The sequence below is a fragment of the Coregonus lavaretus genome (genome assembly GCF_964263955.1).
Source record: "Coregonus lavaretus genome assembly, chromosome: 24".
Classification (NCBI taxonomy): Eukaryota; Metazoa; Chordata; class Actinopteri; order Salmoniformes; family Salmonidae; genus Coregonus; species Coregonus lavaretus.
In genome coordinates this window covers 33,295,358-33,318,793 of record NC_140011.1, presented here as the reverse complement: position 1 = coordinate 33,318,793, position 23,436 = coordinate 33,295,358, and the positions used below count along the sequence as shown (strand labels likewise).

At 40.3% G+C, this 23,436-nt stretch overlaps 2 protein-coding genes across 2 annotated transcripts; both read left to right on the top strand.

The window, feature by feature from the left end:
* Positions 1-5,289: 5,289 nt before the first annotated feature.
* LOC311099615 (mannose-P-dolichol utilization defect 1 protein-like) lies at positions 5,290-9,805 on the top strand. The gene is made up of 7 exons (XM_084140334.1): positions 5,290-5,670; positions 6,002-6,067; positions 6,262-6,394; positions 6,572-6,657; positions 6,921-7,039; positions 9,003-9,113; positions 9,383-9,805. The coding sequence occupies exons 1-7, from the start codon at positions 5,556-5,558 to the stop codon at positions 9,503-9,505; spliced, it is 753 nt and encodes a 250-aa protein (XP_083996460.1). The 5' UTR covers positions 5,290-5,555; the 3' UTR covers positions 9,506-9,805.
* A 4,301-nt stretch (positions 9,806-14,106) lies between these two features.
* LOC311099616 (peroxiredoxin-5, mitochondrial-like) lies at positions 14,107-22,593 on the top strand. The gene is made up of 6 exons (XM_084140335.1): positions 14,107-14,565; positions 16,855-16,989; positions 17,481-17,612; positions 21,229-21,267; positions 21,809-21,873; positions 22,014-22,593. Exons 1-6 carry the CDS (start codon positions 14,554-14,556, stop codon positions 22,120-22,122), a joined length of 492 nt encoding a protein of 163 aa, XP_083996461.1. The 5' UTR covers positions 14,107-14,553; the 3' UTR covers positions 22,123-22,593.
* The last annotated feature ends 843 nt before the right edge of the window (positions 22,594-23,436 follow it).

The window sequence follows — 23,436 nt, the reverse complement described above, 5'->3', positions numbered from 1 at the left end:
CCAATAGGCATACAAAAAAAAAAATTATGCGTAAGCATTTGTGTGAGTGTATGTGTGAGAGAGAGCGAGAAGGTGCACTGTAAACTTGCAGTGTTGCCACCACACTGAAGCGGCAAGATCAGGGAAAAAAGCAACTGTTCTACTTTCTTGGTCAGCCTGGCCATAACAGAGTGAATAAAGAAGATTGGGTCAGAGGGGAACTACAATGGCTCCTGAGCATGTTTTGATTGGATACTTGATTCTCCAGATCTCTTTGCTGGTCCTCTCCAACCCCTCTGATTCAGATGGAATGTGCTGTTTAAAACCGTTAGTTTCATTAACTGACTGCCGTTATTAGTGATCAAATCGATTTGGGCTAAAATTAGGAATTGAAACGGTTATATATGACATGTCATTTCAGCGGAACAGTTTGCTTCTCCTTTTGCAGCTGCTGAAAGACTGAAGAAAGGGACTTCTGTTGTTTTGACCTGGAGGTCTTCGTACTGTGTATGACCTTTGAATTGCAAGCCTAATAGTGCCCAAATGGGGTTTAGAGCAACATGAAATGCAACACATTCAGCCTCATATGGGAATCTACAGCCAGTCTGACTGAGACCATCCTTTTAATCCTTCTCATAGTTTCTATTTGTTTGTTTACTTGTTTCTCAGTTTTATGGGCTTGATTGGTGATATACATTTATCTATTCAGAGCCCTTACAGTGTCTGTAAGCAACAGTGTCTGTAAATTACAGTGTCTGTAAGCTACCAGAAATTACAAAATGTAAAGGGCCTGGACTGTTGGTCCTTTGGCCACTTGCTGAGGAAGAATTTGATCGTAAATCAATCAGAGCAGCAAAATGCTAATTCAATCTACAATGTCATAACATTTCTAGTAATACAGCACCCAACATGTATGATGTAGACTCTACATCATACATGTTGGGTGCTGTATTACTAGAAATAAGTTATGACTGTGTATGCTCACTGTTGAAAACTTTAGAGCATGGCAAACAAACCCATGAGAGCTGAATCCAGTAAATGTGTCAAGATAGTCCCTGACATGAATGATGGGATAGATTAGACTAATTGCCACAGTTAATTGAAATTCATACTTGAGTATCTGTTTTTTCTACAGTACTTTTTTTCTTTCTGGGATTTTAATCTTGAGTTTAGATTGTTAAACTTGGAAAGTTTGGTACTGAAATAAGACTGTTAAACTCAGAAAGTTTGGTACTGAAATAAATAATATAATAATATGCCATTTAGCAGACGCTTTTATCCAAAGCGACTTACAGTCATGTGTGCATACATTTTTGTGTATGGGTGGTCCCAGGGATCGAACCCACTACCCTGGCGTTACAAGCACCGTGCTCTACCAGCTGAGCTACCAGCTGAGCTACGGAATAATGCAATCCATTGTGAATGTTATGTGTTTCAAATTGATTATTGAAATGGATTTTTTCTTCTTCTGATAATGCATTGAAGAAAAACATGTTCTTTAGTAGTATGTTAATTCAACCATGTTGAATTAACATACTCTCCTCTCAATTACGCCACCTAGCTGTGAGAGGAGATTTTGCAGTCTGGAAACTCCCAAACAAATGTTCCAGTTTTAGTTCTGTTCTTCATGGCTGTGGATGTTTGCGTTTGATGACCATTTGTGGCTCCATTATTGTAATTCAGGTTTTTAAATTTAAAAGTAACACTAGGTGACAATTGTTTCAACTCTGTACTATATCTTGCTGTCTGATTCGTTATGTGTTTTGTTCTATCATAATTTTTTTATTTTGTTTCTGAAAGACGGAATAAAAAAAAATGTGTACAGTTTAATAAAGTTAATGTTTGTGTCAATATTAACTCTAATATAATAATACAAAAGGTAGTGTTTTCATAAGGATACGCATTATGTAATGCCACTTTGTCTGTCATATATAGGTACAGGGGGCGGGGGGGGGACTTTAGACTATCACAATTTTGAGGATGTAAAGTCATTGGTAGTTGTTAGTATGTTTGTGTACATTGACGTAAATGAGCAATACAAGAAATTACCAAAACTCTGTTTCACATTTCCTTGTATAGTCGCATAATGTAAATTAAACATCAACAGTAATAATAATAATTAATACTAGTACTAAAGCTTATAATATGGAAAAATTCAAATCAATATTTGTATTTTAAAAATACTGTATTTAAAATATTAAATTCTATTTTTCACTCAATTTGCTGATGTTTGTTGATACTCATTTTATTTTTCGTGTGGGTTTAAGTCTAATGGCTGTGAATATCTGTGTTTGTACTGTTTTTCGGTAAGCTACAATGGTTCATTTGATGTGACTGTCTAAACAAAATGTTCATAATTAAATCACTGTGAAGACAAATGCTACACTGCAGGAAACAAGGGGTAGATTCAAATATTGTAGGTGCTTTGTGGTTTGTAATAAATTAGCAGACACCATCACATATCATTGGTCTCGTACGTCTTCTGTCATGATTTGTTTGTTAGAATGTTTGTCTGTCTGCTGCTGTCCTGTTTCCCAGTCATGTTAAACAATATTTCCTGTCCTGCTCACCAAAGTTCATCGGTCAGATATAACCACAGACATCCTATTAAATTAGTTATAATATGTAAGTCCATGGACATAACTGCATAATGCAGATTCTCAGCAAACATGTACCCCTCTGCAGAGGTACAAGATCATATCAGATTTCATCAAGAACCCCAATTTGAAAGACATTAGTACTAAATACAAAAAGTTCACAAACGGACTATCTCCCATACCAACAGTTTACCATCAACACTTTAGACATGCATCCTACATAGCCTCATGCACAGAGATCGCTATGACCTATGGCTATACCTCAGTCCATCACCATTTACAGCAGGAGGCACATTATCTATCTATGTGGCCAATGGGCTTGAACCTGGGTCATCTGTGGAAGATTATATTAGCCCTCTCAGCTAAAAACCTAGGCATGTTTTTGATTTAAATGAAAATAGCACATTATCTGCCAAACTCTGCCTCTCTCATTGACACCAATGGAACCTAAAGATGTGCTCGGGTCTCTCGGTTTTGATTGGTTGGATCAGAGAGGATCTTGCTGAGACTGTCCTCTCATTGGACACTGGAAGAAGTGCAACAGCTTTTGCTTCCCATTTGCAGTGCTTTAATTACATATAGTTCCGCATTATAAAATCATTCCAGTTTCAATGTATAATTTGTAGGTCCCTATCTGGAAAATACTGTATTTAAAATATTAAATTATATTTTTCACTCAATTTGCTGATGCTTGTTGACACTCATTTATTTTTCGTGTGGGTTTAAGTCTAATGGCTGTGAATATCTGTGTTTGTACTGTTTTTCGGTGAGCTACAATGGTTCATTTGATGTGACTGTCTAAACAAAATGTTCATAATTAAATCACTGTGAAGACAAATGCTACACTGCAGGAAACAAGGGGTAGATTCAAATATTGTAGGTGCTTTGTGGTTTGTAATAAATTAGCAGACACCATCACATATCATTGGTCTCGTACGTCTTCTGTCATGATTTGTTTGTTAGAATGTTTGTCTGTCTGCTGCTGTCCTGTTTCCCAGTCATGTTAAACAATATTTCCTGTCCTGCTCACCAAAGTTCATCGGTCAGATATAACCACAGACATCCTATTAAATTAGTTATAATATGTAAGTCCATGGACATAACTGCATAATGCAGATTCTCAGCAAACATGTACCCCTCTGCAGAGGTACAAGATCATATCAGATTTCATCAAGAACCCCAATTTGAAAGACATTAGTACTAAATACAAAAAGTTCACAAACGGACTATCTCCCATACCAACAGTTTACCATCAACACTTTAGACATGCATCCTACATAGCCTCATGCACAGAGATCGCTATGACCTATGGCTATACCTCAGTCCATCACCATTTACAGCAGGAGGCACATTATCTATCTATGTGGCCAATGGGCTTGAACCTGGGTCATCTGTGGAAGATTATATTAGCCCTCTCAGCTAAAAACCTAGGCATGTTTTTGATTTAAATGAAAATAGCACATTATCTGCCAAACTCTGCCTCTCTCATTGACACCAATGGAACCTAAAGATGTGCTCGGGTCTCTCGGTTTTGATTGGTTGGATCAGAGAGGATCTTGCTGAGACTGTCCTCTCATTGGACACTGGAAGAAGTGCAACAGCTTTTGCTTCCCATTTGCAGTGCTTTAATTACATATAGTTCCGCATTATAAAATCATTCCAGTTTCAATGTATAATTTGTAGGTCCCTATCTGGAAAATACTGTATTTAAAATATTAAATTATATTTTTCACTCAATTTGCTGATGCTTGTTGACACTCATTTATTTTTCGTGTGGGTTTAAGTCTAATGGCTGTGAATATCTGTGTTTGTACTGTTTTTCGGTGAGCTACAATGGTTCATTTGATGTGACGGTCTAAACAAAATGTTCATAATTAAATCACTGTGAAGACAAATGCTACACTGCAGGAAACAAGGGGTAGATTCAAATATTGTAGGTGCTTTGTGGTTTGTAATAAATTAGCAGACACCATCACATATCATTGGTCTCGTACGTCTTCTGTCATGATTTGTTTGTTAGAATGTTTGTCTGTCTGCTGCTGTCCTGTTTCCCAGTCATGTTAAACAATATTTCCTGTCCTGCTCACCAAAGGTCATCGGTCAGATATAACCACAGACATCCTATTAAATTAGTTATAATATGTAAGTCCATGGACATAACTGCATAATGCAGATTCTCAGCAAACATGTACCCCTCTGCAGAGTTACAAGATCATATCAGATTTCATCAAGAACCCCAATTTGAAAGACATTAGTACTAAATACAAAAAGTTCACAAACGGACTATCTCCCATACCAACAGTTTACCATCAACACTTTAGACATGCATCCTACATAGCCTCATGCACAGAGATCGCTATGACCTATGGCTATACCTCAGTCCATCACCATTTACAGCAGGAGGCACATTATCTATCTATGTGGCCAATGGGCTTGAACCTGGGTCATCTGTGGAAGATTATATTAGCCCTCTCAGCTAAAAACCTAGGCATTTTTTTTATTTAAATGAAAATAGCACATTATCTGCCAAACTCTGCCTCTCTCATTGACACCAATAGAACCTAAAGATGTGCTCGGGTCTCTCGGTTTTGATTGGTTAGATCAGAGAGGATCTTGTTGAGACTGTCCTCTCATTGGACACTCGAAGAAGTGCAACAGCTTTTGCTTCCCATGTGCAGTGCTTTAATTACATATAGTTCCGCATTATAAACTCATTCCAGTTTCAATGTATAATTTGTAGGTCCCTATCTGGAATCCTTGGGACGTCCAACTCTGACGTCACCCCATTGAAGTTGACATTTAAAACGCTTCAATGGGTTAAATAGTTCACATATGGGATCTGGAAAGTTAGTGCTAGGTGAGAGGTGGGAGAGATACTTGGCAAGGATGTTTGGGAAGGCTGTTTGGGGAACGGTCTGTTTGCAGCTGTATCCCTAAAATCAGTGGGGAAACATTCCAAGGGCACACAGCTGTAGAACGATGGACACGTCAGAGGTGGAGGAACTGCTGTCTCCAACTAAAGAGTTTCTACTCACATACTTTATGCCAGAGAAATGTTACAACTACTTTTTTGTCGACTTAAACTTTCTTCACGGTGAGGTCTGCTTGCCTGTTGGCCCGGCAAGGATGTGCTGCTGACGTGATATTCATTTTAGATTTGTTATTGAAAGATGCTTGCGTAGAGCGAAGCTCAGGAAACTTGCAGGCGTGATTGATACCAAGTTTTACAATGTTTTGGCAGCTTTGTATACAGTGTTTTTATAAGCCTTGCCGAAGGTCTTGTAAAGCCTACAGTAGATAGTTTGTAGCATTTTAACAAGCCCTCCACCACAGATTTGCATATGATAATTTGCTGGGTCACAACTTCACTCTTATAACGTTACTGGTATAGGTTGTCTGACAAAACGTTTTTTTTGTGATAATAGTGCCATGCTGGAAGATAGTTCTGAGCCAAACTGTGGGAGTGTGGATCATTCTTGGGACTGTGATGGGTGAGAAACGTATATCTCTCCCTCAGTCTTTGACTTCTCTCACACACATTATGCTAGGATTAATAATTGGGAAACGTCTGTTAGGCATAGCTTCTATATCTAAATATCTCTTTCTCTCTGTTGCTATGCCTTTTAGATTTTTTCCCTCTCTCATATGCCCTTCCCTCTCCTCCACCCTTCCGTCTGCCCTATAGCGCAGCTCCCTCAGCTGTGGAAGGTACTGAGGGCCAGGAGTACATCAGGGATCAGTTGGTGGGCTGTCCTACTGCAGGTCTATGCCATCACAGGTCCTGTGGTCTACTGCATCACCAACAACTTCCCCCTTGAGTATGATCAATTAATATCTGTTTTATTACAAACTCCTTTTTAACAAAAGTGATTTACACTAATCCGGCCTACAGTATGATGCTGATGAGCACAGACCAGTGAATTGGACAAAGCCTGTTATTGACAAAACATTGTGTTTTCGTCTTCCCCACGTGTGTGTGTCTGTTTGTTGCACAGAGCTTGGGCAGAGAGACTATTCATGTTGATGCAGTGTTTGGCCATGAGCGTCCTCATCCAACACTACAGTGGTAACACCCTCAAAGGTTTGACCACTCCTCTCTGTGTATACATGTGCTTCCAATGTGCCTGAGTCCCTGCCTATAGAGCACATTTACATCAATACTCACAGTACTGGTGAGGTTAAATGTTTTTAACACTTCGATTAGCTACTGTTTGGTAAGTCACCATCCCATTGGTAAAAGGATCAAATTAGGCAATGTTATGACAAAGTAGTTCAACATTTCACAGGAATATGAGTGTATGTTCTGTACCAGGGCTGTGTCATAACTGTCCTTGTTTCCTGCAGGTATGGTATTCCTCTTGGCCTACAGTGGTGTAATGTTGCTCCTGACCTCTCCTCTGGTCGCTGAACACGTCATCCCTGCGATGCAGGCCTCCAGCACGCTGGCTGTTGTTGCTAGCCGGGTATGATACCATACAATACTTTTATTTTCCATTTGCATGGAAATGTAACCAACTGCAAGGCTTATAGCAGTGGAGGTACAGTCAGCAGATGGTATAGACGGCTTGGTTGTTTAGCAACAAAACCGACGCTTGTGCAATTCTGGGGCAAAACAGACAGGGTTGGTTAAACTGTTGACAACATGTAAACTATAATTAGTCTCCAAATGTTTATTGAAAACATAAATAAATGTGCACAATGAGCACTTGTCTCAAATACATTGTTACAGTTGTTGGTTAGCTAGCCATATTAGCATAGACATGACATCAGTCAAAACACCTCAAAACAAGACATGGTCTCATTAACAAGATACAAAGAGCTGAAACGAGCCACCTACGATTAATTTTACATTTCATCTTAAGGGGCGTCGGGGGCACCGTGAGAGTTATTTAAGATGCTCTTCAAAGAGGTAGGGTTTCAGATGTTTTCGAAAGATTGGCAGGGACTCCACTGTCCTGACTTTAGGGGGAAGCTTGTTCCACCATTGGGGTGCCAGGACAGGGAAGAGCTTTGACTGGGCTGAGCGGGAGCTGTCCTCCCGTAGGGGTGGGAGGGCCAAGAACCAGAGGTGGCAGAACGGAGTGCTCGGGTTGGGATGTAGGGTTTGAGCATAGCCTGAAGGTAAGGCAGTTCCTCTTGCTGCTCCGTAGGCAAGCACCAGGGTCTTAAAGATAATGTTTGCTTCGACTGGAAGCCAGTGGAGTGTGCAGAGGAGCGGGGTGACATGTGAGAACTTAGGAAGGTTGAACACCGGGCAGGCTGCGGCATTCAGGATAAGTTGCAGGGGTTTGATGGCACAAGCGGGGAGCACAGCCAACAGAGTTGCAGTAGTCTAGATGGGAGATGACAAGTGCCTGGATTAGGACCTGCGCTGCTTCCTGTGTGAGGAAAGGTCGTACTCTACGGATGTGGTAGCGCATTAACCTGCAGGATCGGGTCACTGCTTTGATGTTTGCAGCGTCACACCAAGGTTCTTTGCACACTGGGAGGGGGACACCGTGGAGTTGTCAACCGTGATGGAGAGGTCTTGGAGCAGGCAGGCCTTCCCCGGGAGGAAGAGCATCTCCATTTTTTTGAGCTTGAGGTGGTGGGCCGACATCCAAGCTGAGATGTCTGCCAGGTACACAGAGATGCATGTCTCCACCTGGGTGTCAGGAGGGGGGAAGGAGAAGAGTAGTTGAGTGTCATCCGCATAGCAGTTATAGGAGAGACCATGTGAGGATATGGCAGAGCCGAGCGACTTGGTGTAAAGGGAAACGGAAAGGAGGGCCTAGAACCGAGCCCTAGTGGTCAGGGATGAGGGAAGTGAGGAATGGGAGAAGGTCTCCAGAGATGGTCTGGAGGAGGGGATGGGGTCAAGTGGGCAGGTTGTTGGGTGGCCAGACATCTAGGCAGCTTCTTGTCATTGTTGCTAGCTACCTGGCCGTTCAGAATCATAACACACACCTTCCGGCCACATCGATGTGCGCGCATCATTTCCGTGACGCTGTCTGCCAACCCGTCTATAGGAGCAGAGGGATATACTACAAAGCAGGATTCATGAGTTAGCCAGCTAACTTTGATAAACAACCAGAAATAACTATTGATTTTCTGGTCCATTAAAGAAAGCAAAGCTTAGATATTTGTTTTTGGTTGTTGAGTCAATTAGACAGTGCCCATTTTATGCTAATCTTTCCAAAAAAATTTAACATTATTTCAGAATATTTCGCTGGCTAAGTCATTGATCTTGCTTTGTAGTATACCCCTCTGGCCTATGAGATAAGCATTGTTCGCAAACTTCAGCAGGAGAAGTACAATATTTGATTAGTCTGCTGCTATAATTTAGGTATTTGTCAATGGTGAGAAAAGAGGTCATAATAAACATTTGCCTATATTGACTTGTACAGACTGGCTGTTGATTGTGTGTTATGTTGGATGTTTGTCCAGGTGATCCAGGCAGGGACTAACTACTACCATGGCAACACCGGCATGCTGTCACCTCTGTCTGTGTTCCTGGTCTTCACTGGCTCCCTGGCTCTTATCTTCACCTCTATACAGGTAACGCAGAGACACACACACACACTTAGAAAAGGAAAAAGCAGTGTTTCTCTATGTTTATTACTCTTATTAAAAAAAATCTGTACCATTACATCCCCTTTCAATGCCTCTCTTTGCATTCTACCCTGTTTTCTCATTTGACTTGTACCATCTCTTTTCCCTTGTCACTCCTCTGTTCCTCATCATTCTCCTACCTCATTCCCCTCTCATACCTTTCTTCCCTTATCCGCCTCTCATCCCTCCTCCCCTGGCCTTATCCCTCTCTGTAGGAAACTGGAGACTGGAGCTCTGTCTCTACTGTGACCCATGTAGTGGCTGCCTGTCTCAGCTGCCTGCTCCTGAACCAGGTGGTTTGTTACAGGAATAGCAGTACTAAAGACAAGACAGAGTAGTGGTCAAGCACAACTCAATCCAAGGACCCACTGTTATAGTAAATGGGATACATTTATATATGTTATTTCAATCATTCCATTGTGCGTGTGCATGTGTAGTATGGCAAGGTTTGTTAAGTTTCAGGTCACATAATAAAATGTAATACTCTATAAACTATATTACTATATAAACGGTATATATATTTGTACTGCCAGTAATTGCCTTGTTGCTCGGAGACCAAAGTGTACTGTGATTCTCATTCATACCTATCTTGCTGCAGAAGGATAATCTTCCAATAAAAAAAGAAAATAACCTAATTATTCCCATTTTCCCTTCTTATTGTCTCTTTTACAGACACATTTTTGCTTCTCCATTGGCCCATATATGGGGATTAAGTTATTGAATTTTGTTATTATTAAAACTGTTGAATAGATTATCATACAGCAGGGTCGTTCCAAAAATAGAATGCCTTTTGAGTCCCTTTGATATTTTAAGTAGAAATTATGCACCAATATTACATTTGAAAACGCCTGTTTTATTAAATGAAGTGCCTTTTAATATGAACCACATAGAAAATTCAATAAATCTGATTTTTAATATGAATAAAGATTTTTCTGACTTCTAGGAAGATTTTATCCTACTCAACCCCAACATTTCTCTAAAATCATTGTAAAGCAGTAGTTATTTTGTTGCTTTGACATTAATGTCTGAAGATTATTATTCATTTAGTGTGATTTGTGATTAATTTATGTCTGTTCCTCATTTTAAGGTCAACCCTGTTAACGTGAACTGAACTCTCGTTTTAATAATGGTGAAACTATTCCTCTTAAAATTGTTCAAAAGAAACATTGGACATATAATAGTGAAATCATAGTGTAAAAGTAGGTGATCTGGTTCTACTCTTTTTGGCCGTGATTTGAGCATAACACGTCAACCCTGTTACTCATAGATGGGCATGAAATGTTTGAACAATTAAAACATTTTGTGAAGCTTGCATTCTATTGCCCCTCCCCTGTTGCACACAACAAGCTTCCATTCCTTCTGTCACACAACAAGCTTCCATTCCTTCTGTCACAAGGGGGATTTATCGCTTAAGATGAAAACATCAACCCTGTTACTTTATCTGGTACTTCATTGGCACTTTACAATAGTCCTTTTTTTACTTAACCTCTTGAGATGGGAAAAACATGTTTTTTTAAACCAAATTACACAGGCCAAAAGGCACTCAATTGGTGCATCCTTAATGAGAAAGGTAGTCTCACTGTGTTGGTGCAGCATGTAATGATCTTATTTGTTTGTCTGGAAGGCTGTGGATTTTTTAATTTTTTCACCTTCTCTTGAAGTTAAACTTCATATCTGTACTGGCTCATATCTGCTTGAGGCCCAATGTGTTCTGTCCTTATCTACCTGTACAAGCTCATGTATCTCCAATCTCCCTTACGCATCGATACGTGTGTGGCAGGGTTTCTATACCTTTGCCCTGCTTTTTGATGTTCAATGTACGGCCAAACCCTTCACAGCTCTGATCTAAGGATCAGTGTGTCCATACCCCTGTGGCCAATACTTGTCCACGTTTTGTTCAGTTAGGGCAGGGATGGGCAACTTTGATGTGGGTGGGGGCCACAAAAAATCTGAACTCATGAGGGGTTACAGTGGATGTGCGTCTGCTACCCACATCCATACACACATGCAGTCAGAGCCAGCCTTATGTGGGCCCTAAGTGACATTTTGTTGCCCCCCCCACCCCACCTCCCCTGCAAGCAAAACATTTCCTACAATTCTACACTATTTGCCATGGGGTGTAGAGAAAATGTTGCCGTTTTAAAGCAAGTTTGCTGCAATTCTACACATTTTGCCATGGGGTGGAGAGAAATGTTTGGAGTTTTTAATATGACATCTAGTGCTGAGTGTTTAGTGCTTTTTGAGGTCGGTTCGATTAGAAAAAAATATCACGGTTTTGATAATTTTTTAGATTAAATGCTCTATGCATTATGTGGGTGTCGAAGAGCATAGGCCCACCCACTTAGGAGCCAGGCCCACCCACTGGGTAACCAGGCCCAGCCAATCAGAATGAGTTTTTCCCCACAAAAGGACTTTATTACAGACAGAAATACTCCTCAGCACCCACCCTCCCCCTTCCCGCAGGTGAAGAAGCCGGATGTGGAGGTCATGGGCTGGCGTGGTTACACGTGGTCTGCGGTTGTGAGGCCGGTTGGACGTACTGCCAAATTCTCTAAAACGACGTTGGAGGTGGCTTATGGTAGAGAAATTAACATTCAATTCTCTGGAAACAGCTCTGGTCATTCCTGGAGTCAGCATGCCAATTGCACACTCCCTCAAAACTTGTGACATCTGTGGCATTGTGTTGTGTGACAAAACTGCACATTTTAGAATGGCCTTTTATTGTCTCCAGCACAAGGTGCACATGTGTAATGATCAGTGGCGACCTGTTTTGAGCCACACCTGTTTAGCAAAACAATAAAAACAATAATAAAAATAATAGGCTGTGTTCTGTCACTAATGGGACACTACGTCACTGCAAAATCTACGGGCAGAGCTCGGACATTCAAGCCCCTTGGGTGATGCCATAGAGTTACATTAGAAGTGCCCATCCAAGAATGCTCAAGGTCATTGGCCACAAATAAAATGATGTCAAATCACGTTACATCTACCTTAGCTTTGATTGGACTGATCATGTCAACATCATACTTTCATCATCATGAATCACGTCGACGATCTACTGGCAAATCCTTTTCAATCCTGGTCATATGAAGAGAAATTATAGACAAAACGTATTGGTGCTCATCGACCATTGGACATAAACATTACACAACATGTTGGAAATTGCAAATTCAACAATGAGTGGTTTGGAAGGAATCAGTGGCTAACTGCAAGCATTGCAAAGCAATCACTAGCCTGCTATTCAGTGGAGTGGGGGTGTGGTCCAAGTCTGGGTTTAAGGGTCTCTTTTCCAAGCTTAAAATGATAAACATTCAACACCATGGGCCAGAAAAGGTTGAATACATTGGCCATGCTGTCAATCCAGCACGACTTCTGCCGTGTTCAAAACAACTGGAAACTCGGAACTGGGAAATCTCAGACTTCAGTGAGTTCAAGACAACTGGGAACTCGCAATTCCAAGTCGGCAACTCTGGCACCTTTCTAGAGCGCCGACCTGAAGATCACTGACGTCATGTTTCAACCTTGTTTTTTTCAGAGTTCCCAGTTGTCTTGAAAGCACCATAAATCCAGAGAATTCCAGACTTTGATGACAAAGTTTGATGACAATTTAGTAAAACCACAAGTCCAAATCCTTATCTCCATCCATGGCTAATTTAGGAAAGGGCCAACTTTAGCTAGCTAGCTACTAGCCACCGGAGGACAACAACACAATGAGATGCAACAATTCAAGTTGTTTCTGTCAATGACTTATGCTTTGAATGCGATTAGATAGGAGTGACACCAAAATCCAAGCTGGCTTCCCTTGACACTTGTTTTTGGTGCGCCAGGACCATTCACATTTGAGCTCGTTCAGTTTAGCTCAACACTGATTGGCTAATTTTTATACTTTTTTTATCAAGGGAGGCCAAATGCTTGCTGGCTTCCCTTTCATTCCATTCAATGCTGAGGGCAGCAACAATGTCATACTCGTTTGGACCAGACAGCATCAGACAGATGGCCTACACCTAGAGAGACAGAGGATGCTGTTTCACTCGCTCGGATGCTTTCTCCGGTGAGATACATTCAGCCTATTGCAAATTGAAGGAAAAATATGAAACACAGAGAGACTAAATATATATATATTTTTTGGGTCCATTTTTGGGGAAGCCTGGTTCCCTTGGCACCCATGAATACACGGGACTAACCTGTACCCACGCACATTGACTTGGTACTGGTACCCACTGTATATAGCCTCGTTCTTGTTACTTTATTGTGTCACTTTATTTTAACTTTAGTTTATTGAATTGTAATTTTTTGCTAATATTTTCTTACTTAAAAAAAAAATCTGCAATGTTGGTTAAGGGTTTTTAAGTAAGCATTTCACAGTAAGGTCTACACCTGTTGTATTCGGCGCATGTGACAAATAACATTTGATTTGATTTTGATTTTGATTTTGATCATGTATTTTCAGGTAGAGATAGGCTACCTCGCGAAGCAACTGCTCTCTATTTCCCCTCACAATGTTACATTCTTCTGTCTCTTCCATAAAAGGAGTAAAAGAAACAGACCAGACACAGTAGATGCGCAATGGATTATGGTCATTGTAGTTAATTACCATGTTTTATGCGCTAAACTATGTAGAATATTGGCCAGTTGGAAACTACAACTCCCTACTACATCGCACAGTTCAGGCTGGATCTGATTTATCTGTAGAGAAACTGTGCAATGTAATAATTGAACCGACATCGGTCAATTTTAGTTATTTAATCGCTCAGCACTAATGATATCTGAGTGAGAGTGTCTAACAAAATCAAATGTGGGCCCCTGGTCGGTAATACGACCATGATTACACGTTTAGATAGCTGGCCACTAAACTAATGTACCAATCTAAAAAAATTTAACTGACATGGGCTAATTGCGTGACTGTCAGCTGACATAACAAGACAAAAACGTCTGATGCGCAACCAAATTTAGAAATTGTCCCTTGTGTATTGCTCTTCAGCCTGTTCCACAAAGCCTTGAAGATGAGTTCCACATTTGATTGTTTTTGTTTTTTTTGGAGGGGGGGGGCAAATAATCCACGGCCCACAAAAGGGGGGCGGCCACCAGTTGCCCATCCCCAAATTTACCAAAATAACTATTAGAATACAATTTTATTTTCAGGATTGTAAAAGAGTGGAAGCTTTTAGTAAATCCCTTGCAACCGGACGCTTCCCTTGCAACCGGACGCGGGGGTGGGGTAACAGTTGTGTAAGCAAACTTTTTGTGACATTTGTCATCTGCTACCAATGAACGGTGTTAAAGGGACTCGACTCAATTTAGGCTAGTGATTTCCAGCTCAGCGATTCTCAAAGGGACCCGTTTCGTCCAGTGCATCAGACCGCTACACACCACGCTCATTGCCAACATGCCTATCAAGGTAATAAATGCAGTCAGCAAAATGTTCGATCTAAAAATAACGATCCTTGTTGACCTTGACTGTAGACAATTTTGAGGTTTGTAAAATGTGACTATTCTATTTATTCTCGAGTCCATGACGCATACAGCCGCCATTCTCGAGTCCATGATGTATACAGGCATTTGTCCTGATGGGGCTAAAAACATGAATATGGTCAGTCTGCTTTTTATAGTAGGTAAGATTAGATAACCGGATTGGGAAGGTTTGACCACCTCATTTGTAGGGAATCAGATCTGATGCATAAAGGAAGTATACATAAAGGATTTACGACATGAAATCCGTTTTCTATCAAATACATATTATTATACAGTTAACGCCTTCGACCCCTATCCATAGATGTTTCCTACATTCCCATTTGTATTTATTTATTTATTGTTTGTTGCTGTAGATCGATAGCCTCGGAAGAAACATCCTAATCTACTGGATTCACCTGGTCAGTCAATGTAATGGAAAGCACAGGTGTTCCTAATGTTTTGTACATTCAGTGTATGTTTTTCTTGTTTCTTTGTACATAGACTTCCTGTATGCATACTGGTGTTTTGTGCAATACATCTTTTTCAAAAACCCATCCTGATCTCACGAGCTTACATTGTATTTCCCTACACGGATAGCGAAAAATAATGTAAGCTCGCGAGATCAGGATGGGTTTTGGGAAAATAAATATTGCACAAAACACCAGTATGCATACAGGAATTCTACGAACAAGGAAAAACATACATTGTATACAAAACATTTGGAACACATGCGCTTTCCATTACTTAGACTGACCAGGTGAATCCAGTAGAATGCCATGATCCCTTATTGATGTCACCTGTTAAATCCACTTCAATCAGTGCAGATGAAGGGGGGGGAGACAGGTTAAAGAAGGATTTTTAAGCCTTGAGACAATTTAAGACATGAATGGGCCGGTTTGAGTGTGTCAAGAACTGCAATGCTGCTGGGTTTTTCACGCTCAACAGTTTCCTATGTGTATCAAGAATGGTCCACCACCCAAATGACATCCAGCCAACTTGACACAACTGTGGGAAGTATTGGAGTCAACATGGGCCAGCATCCCTGTGAACACCCCCGATGAGTTGAGGCTGCTCTGAGGGCAAAAGGGGGTGCAACTCAATATTAGGAAGGTGTTCCTAATATTTTGTACAGTCAGATTATACAAAGACCTTAAAAGACACACGTATTGACTGTTTTTACAGCTTTTCCTTTTTGACGAATGTAGAATGATCTTAAAGTACTGCTCGAACTCTTTATAGAAAACAAGGAAGTGTTTTTTCTATTAGTGAATTGACATTTATGAACATTATATTTTACCATTAACACACTTTTTAATTTGCGGTAAAATAGTTTTTTTAATCCTTATTATAGTTAAGGAAACCGAGCAGCACATTTTCTCCCATAATAAACAAAAGTCATCAAGAATATTATCATATCATTATCTACAAATATCTTGCCATAATCTCTTTACATAAATACATGCAAAACTGTTTCTGGATGCTCAACACAAAAAGTACAGTTAATGTTTTTTGTGCGTTTCTTCAGGTAATGATTCATAGGGTAATAGTTATGGATAATTCTGAAAGAGACCTCCTTGACTTTGTTAACAAGTGGCTATTTGTGTGGTAATAACCGAACATTTCCCCAACTGATATTGACAAATGTATTAAGAGCATCTGCTAAATGACTAAAAATGTAACAAAAAATAAATAAATACAACATCCCTTTTGAAATAAAGCACGTATCGATCTATTATTGTTCTGAGGGAGCAAGCAGAAACACATTTTTCCTACTGGAGCGTGAATTGGACAAAGCGATTTGTATCTTAAGAAGGTGAGGTCTGGTTACACCTCTGCGATTAGGATGGTTCGTATGAGGCTAGTCAGTGGACGCACCAACACTGTGCATGACTAAACCAGCTGCTGTCAGTGAATGCCCCTGAATGGACTCTGCTCTAACATTAAGCAAAGTCTTGATGCTCCAATAGTAACTTTCCAAGGCCGTTATTGTGGCAAACTGTCTCTAACCACTGCCTGGGTCCAATACATTATTCATCAAATGCTGCTGTACACGAGTACACAATTAGTCAAGCTCATAATTATGTATCTCTAACTGAATAGGGGTTGCAATTTATGTTTAACAATACCATGGTTTGCTTTCAAATGATTTTCAGCTATCATGTTATTCCATAGCATTTGATTGACCTTCAACAGTGTTTGATTGAACTATTGTCTCCCCTCTACACACACACACTAGGTTGGGGAAAAGCTTCCTGCTGTGGAGGTTCATGAGAATGAGCCAGGCAATAAGGTGTCTATGGACCAGCTCTTCAAGGGGAAGAAGGGAGTTCTCTTTGCTGTGCCAGGGGCCTTCACTCCTGGGTGTTCCAAGGTAATGTCCATTTAGAATCTAACTCTAAATCAGAATTTTAGAGTACTGCAAGAACACCCAGGAGTGTCCCAACTAGGCACCACACTGAGCTACTTAGCTAATTAATCAGGTCAGTGATTGGCTAAATTCAACACACCTGGCACTCCAGGACCAGGGTTGTCTACTCCTGATTTAGATCAACCTAGTTTCAATGAATGGACCTGGATGTGCGTTTCTCTTTATCACTCTTTGTTCACCATGGCTGTGTTTAGACAGGCAGCCGAATTCTGATCTTTTTTTCACTAATTGGTCTTTTGACCAATTAGATCAGCTCTTGATGTGAAAAGATCTGATGTTATTTGGTCAAAAGACCAATTAGTGGAGAAAATATCAGAATTGGACTGCCTATCTAAACGCAGCCCATGTACGTCCCTTATGCACCATCTGAAATCACTGTTTCACCCCCCCCCCCCGTCCCCCCCCCCGTCCTCTCTTGCTCCTGTATCCCTCAGACTCACCTTCCAGGGTTTGTGGAGCAGGCAGCAGAGCTGAAGAGCAAGGGTGTGCAGGAGGTCGCCTGCGTCTCCATTAACGACGCATTCGTTATGGCTGCCTGGGGAAAGGAACATGGAGCAGAAGGCAAGGTGCAGAATGCTGTTTGAAAATGACAAGCTGATACCTTGACCTTCAGCCTTCTGAATAGTAATTTAAATGTAGTCTACGCAGTGTATTCCTCAGGCTATGGCTGAAAATCTCTGTTCTGTTATGATGATGTCCAGCATTTTACTTGGTACAGGAAAACCTTTTCAGGTATCTGTCCTGAGAAATAATCTGCATCAATCTGCAGTTGCTACACATTTTTTGACTTTTAAATTAACAATATCTATTGATTCTTGAAGAATATAATTGACAAATGCCTCATGAGCTTAGTTCAACTGTTGTATCCTATCAGAACCCCAAATATAAGCCTGTTTTACTCGATTTTTTTGTAAACAATGTAATGGTGAACAAACACTGTATAGGCTGAAAACATGTTTATAACTATAATTTTGATCTCATAGATGGTCAGTCCTTGCATCCATAGCTTTGTCTATGAATTTGAGTGGTAACATTTCCCAAGCCCAATTCCTCAGCTGTTTACCAAAAAACTGTGGCGGCCGGTGTGACTGCTTTGTTGTTGTTTGAACTGCAGATTGCCCCGTTAAGTCATTGGACATATCTTATCTCCCAAACAGAAACATGTATTACATCAAGACCATAACTCGTTGAATTATATTGTAAGATCCTTCAGACAGTGTGGCTCTTCAGTCTAGACCGGTCTGACCAAATGATTTATATATCTCTATATCTATATCATTGGTCTGACCTAGGGCTGTTGCAGTGATCAAATTCCATGTGACCGTTTAGTCATGGTAATTCGGCTTCTCCAAGCTCTGATGCTGCTGATGGTCATTAGTAGCCGACTAAACTTGCTAACTGCCTGGTACTCCACACTCTATTGTCCCTCTAATCACTCTGACATCAATGCAAATGTAATCGAAAATCTAATCAAACACTTCATGAGAGCCCATGAGCTCATGTTGCGCAACATTTCTATAGGCTATGTAATTGCGCGAGAAAACAGAGTGATGGCCTCTTAAAAAGAGGATCCCATCAGCTTTCTATAGGCTAGGCCTACTATATTTATTTTATAAACTTTCCTAATATTAAGCACATGGCTTATCTTTACAACAGGAGTATAGCCTACCTGGCTGGCATGAAAACAAACCACGGGAAAAGCGTCCTCCATTCGCTATTTAAGTGCATAGATGTTTCGAGACAGGTGCATGATAATGGTCCATTCTAAATCAAAACAAATTTCACACATATATTATTTAGTATATGTAAAGACGAGATTAAATCAAGAATAATCTGATGGGTGACACTATTAGCCTATCACTTGTGAATTATATATTATCACTTGTGAATGATGCCCAGCATAAGGAAAGAGACAATGCCTTTTTTTTGCGACTTTTTCTAATCATAGTCGCACACCTCATGTAGCCTAGCCCATAGGCCTATATGTTTTGATAAGGTTTGTATCACAACTAAAGTGGCCAAATAACTTCTTAAAATTAAGCACATTCATTTGCTTTACAAGGGGTGTAGAGCCTAACTGGCATACATAAGCAGCGTGTGAGTTTCAAGTTTGGGGAAGATAATTTTCACCATAAAAATGCACCTTTATAATAAAAGCATTACATGCATAATCGCATTTGCAGTCACTTTTGATAATGGTGTTTTCCCACTAATGGAACATTCATGCTTATAGCCTACTACCATGTGCGCATTGCTGCGCTTATAATGTGAAGAAATAGCCTAATAGTTTATCAACATTTAAAGCTAAACATTCTGATCTGTTGCATCAGCCACATTGCGTAGAAACGTTTTTGGGATGCTAGTAGTTGTATTAATTTGGGATCTATTGCATCCCACAACTGTCCCAGACTATGTTTGGAATATTTATTTCTCGCACAGAATAGGTCAACTTTTGTACTATGGGGGATAGTATATTGACATAGGCTAGTGCTTTTGCTGTTCGTTAGGCCTACTCATCTTGTTGGCTGACAAAAAGTAAATGTGGACAGTGGACTTCCAATATCTTCAATATGCACCTCGGAATTGGATAGGATGCGCGCAGTTGCGTCCCCGATGTGTCTGTCTTCACTTGTAGCCTGTGAGAAATACCCGATCACGTGATAGAGAGCCATGTGAGTGAGAGGTGCTTCGGAGTGCGCAGCACTCAGGGAGAAGGGCACAACGCAGCACTCTGGGCCAAGGGCACAACGGCCACTAGCCGCAAAAATATTTTTTTAGGGTGCATTACGGCCACACAAAGGGGACGCCGCTGTGAAATTCAAGGCATTATCAAGTGCTTGTCAAATTGTGAATGAGAGACTGATAATGTGTGTACAGCCTGCGTAAAAAAACAAAGTAGCGCTCATGCCTTTCAAGCAACTTTTTTTCAAATCATCATTAGTCACATCATGCAGCCTTTACAATGTATAAAAAATCTAAACAAATAGCCCAATGTTTGTAGAACAACTAAAGTTACATTAATAACTCTAAATTAAGCATATAGGACTACCTATTTCTTTGTTAACCGCTCAACACAGAATAGCCGCATGTGTGTACTTCCTCAAATCGTTTGGAGAAAATATCCTTTCTATTTTATTCAGCTTTGTTCAATTGTATTCTTCATACTATAAAATAATATAAAATAATGCCACGGAATTCTAAGCAAATCTTGTCTGCTAAATGAACTAGTGTAGCCCACAGCCATTTGGCATAGCCAGATCAGGACCTAACATAAGGACAACTCAGAGTATGCTATTCTGTTCTTCTGAAATAGACTACATTTTCTTCATATCATGCTTATTTAGACCTGTCTAAAATAAATAATGGATTTATTGTGAAGATGTAGGCTATATTACATGGATTTATTATACTTTTTAAAATGTAGATGTTCCTATGGTCTGCATAAGTGGCTTGTAGGAAGCCAGGAGATGCTAAATGTGTTTATGTTAATTAACGTCAATTACGGTGAGACCGACAGTTATTTGCTTGACAATTACGAATGTTCGTGACTGCCATAGCTCTAGTCTGACCTGACATGGTTGTGGCTTTGAGTGTTATCCTCGTCATTTACAGGACCTGTTCTTGAACATGTTGCATCTCATGAGTGTTAGGCCGGGATTCGTCCGATTGTGTTTGTAGACAATTAGTCTTTTAAAGGCAGTTTTACCACATTCGCGGAGATCGCATTCAAGGGAAACGCTGCAGAGGTCAGCTCAAATGGAAATTACGTTTAAATGTCAAGTTTGCGGTTTCGGATTGAATGTAATCGCAGCCCCTATCTGCGCAGGAGTTTAAATAAGACATCTCAAATCAAATCGGATTTGTCACTTGCGCCGAATACAACAGGTGTAGACCTTACAGTGAAATGCTTACTTACAAGCCCTTAACCAACAATGCATGTCAAGAAAGAGTTAAGAAAATATTTACTAAATAAAATAAAAAGTAACAATAAAATGACATAACAATAATGAGGCTATATACAGGGTGTACCGGTAGCGAGTCAATGTGCGGGGGTACAGGTTAGTTACATACACATCTCTTATGTGTATGAAAGTAATATACCTTTTTTAGTTTAATCAAACGTGTGCTAGTGTACACAGAATTTATACATGCATGTTAATGTCTACTGCCTCTCTTTTGCAGGTGCGAATGCTGGCTGATCCTACTGGAGAATTCACTAAGGTCATATGTCTTCAAAGCCTTGATTTTTATTTAAAGGACCAGTGCAGTCAAAAACATGATTTTCCTGTGTTTTATATATATTTCCACACTGAGGTTGGAATAATACTATGAAATTGTGAAAATTATGATAATGCCCTTTGTTGAATTTCTTCAGGTAATGATTCGCAGGGTAAAAGACCACTTGAAACTTCAGCTTTTTTTGGTGGGATGGAATTTTGGCCTGCTGGGTGACACCACCAGGCTGTAAATTAGTTAATAGACCAATAAGAAAGAGTTCTAAACCTCTATGCCAATAACGGCTAGTTTTCAGTTTTCCCCTCCCCACTCATACCACTCTGACAGTCCTAGCAAAGATCTTGCTTGAGAAATTGCTCTTTGCTAAGCTTTTTTGTTGTTGACCATTTTAATTTACTATAAAATAATCACAGTAAGGTACTTAAGTGTTACCCAGAAATGATTTATATTGATAAAAACTGCTGCATTGGACCTTTTAATAGTTTACTCTTGTGTGAATGTGACACCAATTTTATTTTCTTTACAGGCAGTGGACCTGTTGCTAGACAATGATCAGATTGTGGCTGTGCTTGGAAACAAGCGCTCCCAGAGGTGAGGTCTTCTACTATATCAGTGTTGAACTTGCTGCAATACACTGTAGAGTGGGTAACACTCACTTATCTCAACATTTGGATTTTACTTTGCAAAAAGCATCAACCCCAATAAAGCCATTGTCACATTTCTTCTCTCAGATACGCTATGGTGGTGGAGGATGGAGTTGTGAAGAAGATCAACGTGGAGCCTGACGGCACCGGCCTCAGCTGCAGCCTGGCTTCCAACATGCTCTCTGAGCTGGTGTAGGCCTGTTGGGACCAGCGCACTCCAACCGCAGACGTCGAACTCTATTTACTACTCACTGTCATTCTGGTTTACCTGACCCTTCTTTTCACGTCTTTGCAACCATGATCTTAGGCAGCGGAATGAAATAGATGTGGTTTAACGTACAGCCATTGTATGCTTCATAAGCTGCAGTACAAAACTGTGGGAAAAAAATATATAATGTGCTCAACATGTTAAGACTGCAAAGAAGTGTGTGCTAGTTTTTTTCCACCGGGCTTGGGGACTGTCTGGATGATGGCAGGGCAGTCCCACTTGATATCATTACTGGCTGCTCAGGGAGATTTGGTCTCAAATCAACTGTCATCATCCCAGAGGCAAGAGAGAAATAGAATTCAAACGCACAATTAAGCTGAATGGCACTTAAATCCTATCCTTTCTGTATACTTTCAAATCTGTTACCTAATAAAGTTTCCTGTGATAGCAATAACCCCATGTCTGTGAATCGTTTACGTTATTTGATCCTGATATTATATTCTTTTGAATGTTATGTTTTAAGTAAAAGGCATGGTAGTTCATTTGAATCCTTGTAAGTTTATCAAAAGGTTTGCGCAATCAACAATGTAACCAGTGGCGTAAAGTACTAAAGTTGTTTTTTATTGGTATCTGTACTGTACTTTACTATTTATATTTTGGACAACTTTTAATTTTACTTTACTACATAGTTTGCCTGACACCCAAAAGTACTTGTTACATTTTGAATGCTTAGCACAGGGGTGTCAAACGTCCGGCCCGCGGGCCGGATCAGGCCCGCAAACGGGTTTTTTGTTTGTTGTTGTTGTAAAGTATAAAAATGCGCTGCAATTTTTCAATAAAATAAACTGCTGTTCCAATTGCGTCCACTGGATGGCGCAATAGCAATTGTGTTAAGCAAGCAAACTGTTTATACCGGGGCAGAGCAAGTAGGTCAAGCACGTGCAGCCAATGAGCTACTTTGTTTTGCCCGCGATATTTATTACGGCTTCTACTTTTAACATTATGTGCTTTGGCACCCTCATTGCCCCAATATGTCTCTGTCAAAAAAGAGAAAAGTGGACGCAGAGTGTTCCAAGAAAAATGGTCATCCTATTTATTCACGGAATTGAATGGGAAAGCTGTATGTTTGGTGTGTTCAGAGCATGTTGCAGTGCTGAAAGAATATAACCTTCGTCGCCACTATGTGAGTCTTCATGCCGACAAATATGACAACTTTCAAGGACAGCGGAGATGAGAGAAGGTGAATGAACTGTTGGCGGGTCTGAAGAAACAGCAGTCTGTGTTTACTCACAGCCGAGACAT